General features: G+C 48.1%; 1 protein-coding gene across 3 annotated transcripts; it reads right to left on the bottom strand.

Moving 5' to 3' along the window:
• Positions 1-732: 732 nt before the first annotated feature.
• LOC113007712 (interleukin-10 receptor subunit beta-like) lies at positions 733-10213 on the bottom strand. Of its 3 annotated transcripts, none has more exons than XM_026144571.1 (7): positions 8727-10213; positions 8351-8474; positions 4538-4710; positions 2644-2810; positions 1811-1961; positions 1582-1727; positions 733-1493 (listed from the first exon to the last, which is right to left on the bottom strand). In XM_026144571.1, exons 1-7 carry the CDS (start codon positions 8782-8784, stop codon positions 1347-1349), a joined length of 966 nt encoding a protein of 321 aa, XP_026000356.1. In that variant the 5' UTR covers positions 8785-10213; the 3' UTR covers positions 733-1346. The 3 variants fall into 3 exon arrangements, with proteins under 3 accessions (XP_026000356.1, XP_026000357.1, XP_026000358.1); XM_026144572.1 differs by having other exon boundaries at positions 2656-2810; XM_026144573.1 differs by lacking the exon at positions 8727-10213 and adding an exon at positions 8557-8717.
• Between the last annotated feature and the right edge of the window lie 890 nt (positions 10214-11103).

The raw sequence follows: 11103 nt of genomic DNA, 5'->3' as shown, positions 1-11103 counted from the left end.
GAACAAAACATCATCGAGATGCACAAAATAAATAAAGGAGGGTTCAAATGATTCATAAATGCAGCTGAAGTGTGCGTCCACGCAGTGACTGATGGGAAAACAAGTTCAACTGGAGCGCCTCCTGCTGGCCTCAACGGCCCGTGTACAGGTAGCACTGGGGCCTCAGGGTGGCGCTACAGGGCTTTGAAACGAGGCCTGGCTGAGGAGTCGTCTTTGTCAGAGGCAAAATCAACTTGGTTGGCAACAGTTGCTCGAACAGATGTGTGGTAGACTTGCTTTTCAGGAGCTGCTACCGACAAACCAGCAAATAAACATCAAATATTTCCTCCCTGACATTTGTGAGCTTCCCTCAAACACACTCCGTCAGTCTTGTTGCTGCTGAACAATAAAATATTCAAAAAGTTTACCTGGTGATGTTCTCTCGCACGATCGCAGAAACACCAAATGACTGACACCACGCCGATGCAGTTCACAGGACAGAGCAAACGATCTGGAGAATCTTGTCGTTGTTATCGTTCCCCTCGCACGTGTTATTACTGCGATTTCAGCGTTTTGGCTTCACAACTAAAGCGTGCAGTTTACTTTGTGAGCACTCAAATGGAGTCCTGAAAAGCAAGTCTACCACACATCTGTTTGACCAACGCCACTTGATCTGGAACACCAGCAGCCAAGTTTGAGTCTGATTTAAAACGATGTTTCACGTGTTTCTGTAGCGAAGAACAATCAGAAGCATTTCATCCGTCACAAAGACTTTTATTAGAAATAAATCAGAGTATTTACAGTGTTCACACTTCTTCATCATAAGTTCTGCTGGACGGCCCGAATCCTGCCTGATGGAGATCCAAGGTGAACCCGCTGGAAACAGCAGAGGACGGCGAGGTCTCACAGCAGCTGGTGGCAAACCCAAGCCAACCTCATCCCCACATCAGTTATTACTACACCCAAACACACAGCCTGCAGGGCTACACCTTCACATGTAGTTATGTTGTAATCCAGTTACTGAACACGTAATTAAACTGGGCTACGAAGACAGAGCAGTAAAAGACCCAGACTGTCTCAGTACAGCCCAGCATCGGGTCACCTGGTTCCTACGAGCAGGAGCAGCAGAGGCTTCGGTTAACCTCCGACCATTAAAACCATTAAAAAACCAGTAGAAAGCAAAACATTTACATTGACATGAATAAACTATTAAAGTATAAACAGCAGCCTGTGACAGTGGGAACAGCTTCACCTGTTCTTGCTCGTCTTCATCACTTCACTGCTGCAGAGTTCACAGCTCTAAAACCTCACAGTCAGAGGCCGATTCTCAGAGTCTTTAAAGTGCATCCCACCCCCTCCTGCGCCTCCTAGCCCCCATCCTGTGAGGTATCAGGCTGAGTGCTGCACCCTCCTTCCTCCTCAGTCCTGTGGTCTGCTACGATGCTGACGTGGTCGCAGTGCTCAGAGGGCAGCGAGACTGGGTAGATGGAGTTGGGATCATTCAGCAGCAGAGACTGAGGGGGCGGGGCAGAAAGGTCAGTGTTAGATTAAAGAACACACACACACACACACACACACACACACACACACACACACACACACCTCTTTAAAGTGTGGCGGCAGCACGACTTCTGGGCACAGGAACTTGGAGATTTGTTTCCAGTAGACCACCAGAGTCACCACCAGAGCCACCACCGTGGCCATGACCACAAACGCCACCACGGCCGCCACCCACGGAGCTGCATCCACTGTAAGAAAACCACACAGCAGCAGGTGAGCCCATCAGCGACACCTTGAGCGATTGTGACGGCTGTGTGACGGCGGTGCCTACCGTCACCGGTGCGCTCACAGACGACGTCGCTGTACTCGCTCGGTCTGGGGTTCATGTTGGTGATGATTTGGACCTGGACGCAGTATTCGCTCAGCGGGTCCAGGTCACTAAGAACCACTCGGTCCTGCATCATGTCACTCATTGTTTCTACCTGTAGGAGGCAGCAGAGGAGCTCAGCTGATTTCACTGTTTTCACTCTTTGAATTTTTAAAAGTTACAGTTAGGGATGCACCGATACTGGTATCGGTGCATCCCTAGTTACAGTGTGTAAAACATCATCACTAGCTGTCAGCAGTTTCTTACCCCTCACACTTTAAGTGCGTAGCTCTAACTACGGTGGCTGCTGTAGGACAAACATGCTTCTATGAGAGATCAAACACATGAAATTTGGACTGTACATCATAACGGTTGTGGCCGTATTCCTGCTACTGTTTGGACCGCGTCCACCTCCAAGCCTGTGGAAGGCTGTCAGTGCTGTTTACCTCAGCTGTCACTGGTGGGCGAGACGCCGCCACCTTTATTTAATCTGAAAGAGGCTGTGAAGCTCTGTGACAGGAGGCCAGTGCAAGTCAGGGAAGCTCAGCCATGAGTTGTTGAGCTTATGCTTAAGTGTCCTTAGCAATGCTGTTTCTGCTGCTTTTAGCTGGTTTAATGAAACTTTATTGTGCATCTAACATTGTTGCACCCAGACGCTTTGTGAACAAACTCTCGTGTGATATGAGAACGTAATCAAACTGTTTATCAGAGGGAAAGTGTGATTTTAGGACACTGGAGCCTGATATTAGCTGGCATAATGTTAGCTTCTAATAATATTAGAAGCTAAAACTACAAACCGGCGTTCCCACCTCTTCCTTCGAGCTGCTCTTCCAGTAGGTGATGTTATAGGTGGCCGAGGTGTACGTCTCCCTCAGTTCTGAATGCTTGAACACTGGGTCTTTAATGCTGACTTCCAAAGATGTCCCAGTGACATGAAGAGTCACATCAGGTGGACCGATGAAGGCTGAGGGGGACAGATGTGGAGAGACGTTTTTATTGGACAAAATCAAAGCTGCAGCTTCTCTAACAGTCCACTCCATCTGCTACAGCTCTGTCATGCCAGTGTGCTTGGAGCTGGGGAGGTTCCCACCATGACGGCAGACGGTTTCACTGAGGACACAGACAGAAACACAGAAACCAGGATTTCACTCTGACTGGACTGAAGTCAGCGACGGCGAGAGCTCTGACGAGCGAGACGCTGAAAAGCTCGCTCACGGTTTCATTTCTGATCGTCTTCAGCTCAGCGAGGCTCTTCAGACGTCCCCTGCTGAAGCAGTCATTGCATAACTGCAGACTCCCCACACAGCTGCTGCCACAGTCTGAACCGGAGCTGAAGGGGACCATCCTGATCTCAGGAAGCTTCTCTGAGAGCCACCAAATGGTCTCATTCACCAATCTTTCATTTTACCTCCCAAAACTTGTTCTGTTAGATCAATGATCAAGTCAAGTCAAGTCAAGTCTTACCTTTGCAGGAACAATCTAGAAAGAGTGGTCCATGCTTTTATTACTTCACGGCTAGACTACTGTAATTCCCTCTATGCTGGCCTAGATCGTTCCTGTCTACATCGCCTTCAACTGGTGCAGAACGCTGCCGCTCGCCTGTTGACCGGTTCAAAAAAAAGAGACCACATCACTCCGGTTCTCTGCTCTCTCCACTGGCTCCCAGTTGCTTTTAGGATTGATTTTAAAATCTTACTGCTGGCTTTTAAGGTTTTAAATGGCACTGCACCTTCTTACCTGTCAGAACTCCTTAGTACTTATCGCCCCAGGAGATCTTTGAGGTCAGCCGACCTGATGCTTTTAGATGTTCCCAGGTATAAATTAAAGACAAAGGGAGAGAGGGCGTTTCCTGTGGCTGCACCCAGACTGTGGAACAGTTTACCTCCTCACGTCAGATTCTCCAAAAGCCTAGAAACTTTTAAAACTGCTCTTAAAACTCACCTCTTTTCATTGGCTTTTAGAAAGGTTTAATTTAATTGTTTATTTATTTTTTATTTTGATCAGCGAGGTGTTTTACGAAATTGTGTTCTATTGTATTTTTATCTGTATTTACTGTACAGCACTTTGGTCAGCCTTGGTTGTTTTTAAATGTGCTCTATAAATAAACTTGACTTGACTTGACTTGACTTGAATGATGACATTACACGAGGGAAAATAACCTTAATCATCTACAAGTCAGCTGTGAGGGTTATTATCTGCTGCCTTATAATTGTCAGCTGGCTTTTTAGCCTCTTCCTTTGTAAATACCAGACGACAGAGGGGAAAGTCTTGGCCTGGAAATCCACTAACATGGAAGCTTGGAACAAAACTGAGCAGCCGATGGGAGTTAGAGCAACATTTCCCACTGTGGAGCACATGTGGCACAACTGGAAAAGCTTCAGCTCTGTCCAGTAGAAGTGGCCAACGAGAGGATACCAAAAGCTCCCAGAAGCAGAGGTCTTGCTTTGTGCCTGCAGATTTCATAGTTTCAAATGCAGATAACTGCAGGGGTTAGATCCCCTCTCCAATCACTATGGGCTGGTTTTTTAGCACAGAGCTAAAATTTCCACCCGAGTGCCAAACGGGCAAAAGTTTCAGTGGGATAAACGACACCCATCAGCTCGTCATCGGCTAATACTCGGTTTTCCTCTCTGTGTCACGCTACTGGATCAGAGACAAACGAGCTCGGCACATATGACGAGATTCACTTACTGTGTCTGTCCATGACAATGACGTTACTCTCCACCCAGCTGGAGCTCTCGGCCCCCCGATGCGCCCGCACTCTGCCCGTGTAATTCCCGTGCACGGTGATGGAGGAGGAGGTGAACTCACATTTGAGGGCTGATGTGTTTGTGCAGCCATTGTTGTATCCAGTTGCTAAGCTTCTGTAACAGAGAAACACAGCGATGGCGTCACAGGTGTGACTTCAGACAGATGTTCTCCTCTCGGGAACACGACCGCTGTTCAAGAAGATCTCACGACTTTATCCTGCAGGACGTGTGACGGCACGAAGCAAAGAAACTAACGCTCACACGAGCTGGCGGTGCTGGTTACATCAAAGCTGGAACGCCACGTTCACCGTTTGTGCATCGGGACAGAAAAGCGTGCGTTTGCTTTCTAACGAGTCAGTCGAGTGGAGGCGTTTCCCAGAACAGAGACGCTGCAGATAAGAGGACGTTTCTGTTGTGTGAACACCTGGACCGCAACAATAACAGCTTCGATTTCACCACGGTCCTCACAAACCACACCACACATATTAAAATGGCTTCAGTGGGCCGGAGAGCAGGAGAAAGGCAGGTGCTGTTCTTCCTGTAAGTGATCTGATTGCAGCTTTTCAGAAATGTGGAACAGCAGGACTGATGGTGCAGATATCACAGATTCATATGCAAAGCAGGACTAAACCGGTCTGCAGTCACTGCGCTGTCCTCACCGTTTCAGAGCACGTGCATACTGTTTTTAAATAATCATTAAGGATCATCTGAAAACGCACAAAGGGAGCACATCGAGTGCTGACACTGACACCGCTTTAGAATCGTTTTTCAGAAAAGTTGGACGAGCTGCAACAAAAGGCTGGAGAAGAGTGTAAACCTCGACGTCTGCCAACTAAAGAGGAGGCCGGGTGTTTCCAGAGCGCACACAGCTGGATGGACACATCTGCATGGGCTCAGGATCATCACTGCGTCCACGCAAAGAAGACCCGGGAACGCCGCCGGCTTGCCTGAGCCGGGCACAGATGGAAGGCTGTGCCCTGACCAATCAGATGCTGAGATTATGTTTGGACATGACGGCGGTTGTTTCGGTTCCACAAACGCACCGCAGTTTAATCTGTTCATCTGAACACGACTCCGCCTCCTGACTTCTGCCTGAACGCACGTCTTCATCAGATCGACCTCATAAAGCCGAGATCTGACAGCGCAGGGAGGAGGGGCTGAGGTCGGAGGTCAACACCCACAAAGAAGCGAAGATGTTCCTGTGACGGTTTTACTCGACATCTCAACAGGAGAGAAAAAACACGACTAATCCACGAGTCTGCAAACACACTGTTCATCAGCGCACGGCGTTCTACAGAATAACCGCCGCACCTCTGCATCCAGGTAAATCCAGGTGTGATGGAAGGTTTACTCAGCGCTGAGTTTTAAATGTTTGTTCCTACAGAAAGACATCAGGTTCAAATTTATACTGCCTGCAGGAAAAACTCCTGATGCTGGACACGAGGGCACATTTATACAGACTCATGAAATCCGTTCTTCTTAGAATGATCTCTCCCAGAACAACAGCTGGAACTCACCGTTCCCCCGCTCTTGGATGAGTAACTTTTGTGACTTTGTGATTCCATAACTGCGTTTGTACTTCTTCTTTGGACACGGCTGTTTCAGTCTCCTCATCGCGAGGCACCATCAGCGCTTCACCTGGAGGTACAGGTGCTTCCTCATGCAGGGATGGCGGCGCGTCAGTTTGCAGATAATGAGCTTTTTGCAGGAGCCCATCGGACACAGACATGGTGGGAAGAGCTGAATAGGGTGGCGTTTCATAATCTGACGGTAATGGGCTTGTCGTGGGGGTCCGGTTTGCTCGCACGCGTGAGTACATCAAGGTAGGCGGGTCTTCTCAGGGGCGGTCTGTGGCCACATCGGATTTCATTAGTTCACGTTCTGCATGGATTATCTTACTGACAGTTTATCCAACTTCCTCTATGTGGCCTGAACAGAGTACATCCTGCGCTCACAGGCTTTATTGCAGTCACTGTTCCTTCAGTCCATGCAGACCCTGGGAAAAGGCTCGCGCCTTACTTGGGACAAATTCCAGCAGGACCTGAAGCTCTGCAGCATCGCTGAACCGAAGGGTTTCATAGGAGAAAGCATCAGCGGATGTTTTATTGCTGCAGCCTTTCATTTTTTATTTTGGCAGGAGTGAGCAAACGTGCACTCATTCTGTATGATGTCAGTAGTTTATAAAGATCTAGGAATATTTTAACTTTCCACGTATTCCCAAGCCAGTGTCCTGCAGGTAAAACTTCTTCATAATACTTTATGAACTGTCCAGAATGGAGCCTCTGGTGGGCCGGTGCTGGTCCCCAGGCCTCATGTTTGGCATCCCTGATTCAGAGAGCAACTAAAAATATGACAAAGCGAAGTGTGACCTGCTCCCAAACACTGAGGTGATCGGACTCTTCGGAGGAAGAATAACGTCCATTTCTGAGCCCAGCTGCTCTGGAATCTTTGATTTTCCACTGACAGCGACGAGTAAGACCCAAAGATTAAGTTTCCTTTTCTAGCTCGCAGTGTGATTAGGGGTGGGTTTTTATAATCGATTCATCGATTAAAATCGATTCTGGCTTGGATAACGTAAAATCGATTCATTAAAATCCTGAATCGATTTTTTTATATAAATTTATTTTGCCCGAAATGCCAGAATCTCAGGTGAAATCTCACAAAATTTCAAGAACCACCAAACAGCTAAGACAGTAAATGAGAGCAGGAACACGGATTCTGCACATAGACTTAAACACACAGCGCGAACCCACGGATCAGAATCAGGGAGATGTCGCCTTTCTCACGGTCGGGGCTGAAAGCCGACAGCTCGCTGATTCTGATTCGGCGGGTCCGTGTGTTCACGCCCTTTATGCGCTGATTCTAAAGCTGTTAGTTTGATGTCTCTCCAAACAATATTGACCGAACCAGCAGCAAAAGAAGATCCAAACTACGCTTCACATAAACATCGTCATGAATTCACTCTGACTTTTACTGTTTTGCTTCGACCACGATGCACAGCTCTCTCTCTCTCTCTCTCTCTCCCTCTCTCTCTCAGTATACTTCAAGAACAGTTTCCCGTCTAAAAATCTGTTTTCTTCATTATTCGCTTACTTGTTACGCACAAGACTACCGTTGTTTACAGCGCTGTCGGCCGACTTTCTTTTTTTTTCGTTTTATATACTTCCGAAAAGAAAACCTAATTTCTGCCGTTCAATACTGAACAAATTAAAACTTTTTGAAATTATGCAAAATGCAAAATGCTGTGTCTGTAATAAAACCGCTGTAACTTCAGATTACAATCATGTGTTGATTAATGGTTTTCTTTCGTTTTTGATGTACTGCAGAATATTTTTATAAAATCCCAGAACAGGAAAATCACCTTCATGTTTTTTTGTGTTTTATCCTCAGCTACTTTGACACAAAGGCCTCTGCTGTGATGCTCACACCTTTGATAAAGTCTTGCGTGTGTCAGCTTCCTTTTTATAGATACAAAAATATGTAAATGTACTGATCTGAATGATAATATTTCTGACTGTCAAAATTTCCCATATTCAAATTGAATAGAATCGAATTAAATCGAATCGTGGATCGAATCGATTCGGGACCTTGTGAATCGGAATTGAATCGATTCTAGAAATCAGTGACGATACCCAGCCCTAAGTGTGATGATCGCACTCGCCCTCCTGAAGGTAAACATTCAAACTGAAAGTGACTCAGTTCTCTGACACTAAACTGCGATCACCTGAAGATGTCACACCCGCCGGTGACTCACCTGTACTCGGCCGTGTAGGTCAGAACATCGGTCGTCCCTTCAGGTGGATCCCACCTGAGCACCAGGTCCATGTTGTAGGACGTCAGTCGGACGTGGGTGGGTGCGCTGAGCCCTCCTGAGCCGGCTGAGCACAAACACAAAGACATGAGCGCTGTTCGCTGACACTAAAACACACTGCTGTCTCTTGTGCTGGGGTCAAAGTTCACCTGTCTGACTGAGTAAACAGCAGACTGTGCTCTGGGTTTCAGCTCACAGCTTTAGTTTAAACACTCGTCACTAGCTGAGCTTTCTTTTTGAGCTCCAGACGCTCTGCGCTGCCTTTCCCTCCGTCAGACCGCCGCCTCCTCACCTGCCCTCAAAGTGAAGGTGTGCTTACCTGCGGAGCCGCACAGTGCGTAAAGCGCCAGGATGAAGGCGCACACAGAGGCTGCCATGTCCCCGGCAGGTTCGCCGCTGTCAGTGTGCTGTGATCCGGCTCCGAGTGTGTTTCCTGGTAGCTTTCACGGCAGCAAGAGGCGGGGAAGTACGCGGAAGCGAAACTGGCGTGTGCGCAGAAACGAGTCCGGCTTCAAGGAATCAGAGCGCGCTGGAAAAAGTGTGGGTTCACCCAGAGCACGCGCACACAGGGTGTCACGTGCCTTTATTTATACGTGGGTTTATTTATGTGACAGCGCGCATGTCTGCTGCTTAGTCACAGGCAGACGAACCAACAGCACCGAGTTATTCCGAAACGGAACCGTAACACTTCTCAACGTTTTCACCGACACTTACTTTTTACAGTGTGCAGTCACGTGGGCAGGTGGCAGCTTTAGGGGGCAGGGGGGTTCGGACTCGCGGTGTGTTCAAGCTGAGGCTCGGGTCAGTCTGTGGTTGAAGTCATTATGACAGTGGGCCTCATAAGGAAGGAAGGCAGGAGTGTGTGTGTGATGCTGTGAGGACCTGTTCACACACTCGTGGTGACGGAAACACACTGAAGCACAAAACATGCAGTTCCTCTGACGTCCAGTAGGGGAAGCAGCGAGCCCGTCCCCGTAGACTCCCATGTTAAAGCTTCCCAGCAGATAAGCATGTTTGCAGCACTGTTTGGTCCCTGTATTTAACTGATAACACAGCGAGCGATGACGAGTGATGGCTAAGGCCTGCTTAGAGACGTAGAAGCTACGCGGGTGCATGAGGCTCACCCACAGTGCTTTGCAGCTCTGGCTGCATGTCTCTACAACGCTGCATGAGCGGGATGGTGTTTGACTCTTCAAGAAACAAGGCCTCCAATTCAGGAGGAACAAAGCAGTCTCCACTCGACACTGGACTCCATGACTCGTGTGTGTGTTCCTGTGTGCTTTCACTGCTCTCTCAGTGTGTTTGGGATCATCGGCGTGCTGAAAAATGAAGCTGCTGCCAGTCAGATGTTTCCAGATGTTCCTGCGTGGTGGATCAGACTCTGTAATTCATCAGTTTAAGATCTCCAACAGCACTGACTGACCTGAAACCATGACACAGCCTCCACCGTGCTTCACAGATGGCTGCAGACGCTCACTGCTGGACCTCCTCCTGACCTCCTCGTACACACTGACCATGATGTGGATCCATCTCTCCATCACACCTGTTCCTCTGACCTTCAGTCCAGTTCTGGTGTCATTTTCAGCCTCAGTCTGTCCTCCTGTTTCCCTTCATTAAGAATGTCTTCATGACAGCATTTCTGATGAGGTTTCAGTGAACTGTGGACCGTCGCTCAGGTGCTGTGTCAGGTCTGTGATGGATTTGACCAGTAAGTGTTTAAAGTTACTGGTTTTCAGGGGTGTCAAACTCAAATACAAAGTGGGCCAAAATTGAAAACTGGAACAAAATCGTGGGCTAACATTGATATTTATTGAAAAAAAACCTTCCTCCAGATATATGAATGAATCTTTTCTTATGGACTGAATATGGAACAAGCAAAGCTTAATACTAAACAACATATATATTAGCTGTATAATACCAGTAGTCCAGCTCTAATAGTAATTTGGTATGGCTTCGCGGGCCAGAGTTTGACACCTATGTTTTAGAGCATGTGCAGCGCCATCTTGTGCCAGTGCATTGTGTGACGTCACCCTCTGCCTAGTTTGGATGTTGAACTGGACAGAGAGTCAGAGAGAGGCGGCCTCATGGAGGAAGCTCATGTTGAGCCTGACGAAGAGTTTTGGGAGAGTGGCGCTGAGAGCGATGATGCAGATGTAGAAGTAACTGTCTCTCAGGATCAAAACAGCATCGCGTCCATTCATGAGCTGGGGAAGCTGTTTCATGAGCGCTGCGAGGAAGGTTGTGGCAAATGTGTAGTCCAGCCATCGACCACTGAGACAGCTGAAGAAGGACTTGGCCGGGTCCAAATACATCGATGGCCATGACCTCACCTGGAACTCTCTGGTTCGGTCGCCATGGAGTGCAACACCTCCATCCACGCACGTCTCACCACTGCTACGAGTGCACTCCATTTTTGCATTTTTGGTACACCGCTGGTCTGGAACATCTGTTTACAAGAGTGGGGGAGTATTCAGAGAGCATATTCCATCCCTGATACACTCAGTCTCACACACACACACACACACACACACACACACACACACACACACACACACACACACACACACACACACACACACACACACACACACACACACAGCATGAGCTGTAAGATAGGAGCCACGCTCAAGACCTGAATGAGGTCCTGCAGAGGAAGCACCACCAGGCTGAAGGAGACCGCCATCCTTCACCACATC

The sequence above is a fragment of the Astatotilapia calliptera genome, chromosome 16, assembly GCF_900246225.1.
Source record: "Astatotilapia calliptera chromosome 16, fAstCal1.2, whole genome shotgun sequence".
Classification (NCBI taxonomy): Eukaryota; Metazoa; Chordata; class Actinopteri; order Cichliformes; family Cichlidae; genus Astatotilapia; species Astatotilapia calliptera.
Note: the sequence above shows the minus strand (reverse complement) of the source record. Positions and strands in the feature narration are given on the sequence as shown.

Excerpts from the sequence above, each read along its gene's own strand:
- LOC113007712 (XM_026144571.1), bottom strand. The coding sequence starts at position 8,784 with ATGGCAGCCTCTGTGTGCGCCTTCATCCTGGCGCTTTACGCACTGTGC. Across the intron at positions 2,811-4,537 it reads CATTGTCATGGACAGACACA|CCTTCATCGGTCCACCTGAT; the intron begins GTAAGTGAATCT and ends TGTCCCCCTCAG. Across the intron at positions 1,728-1,810 it reads CTGTGAGCGCACCGGTGACG|TGGATGCAGCTCCGTGGGTG; the intron begins GTAGGCACCGCC and ends GTTTTCTTACAG.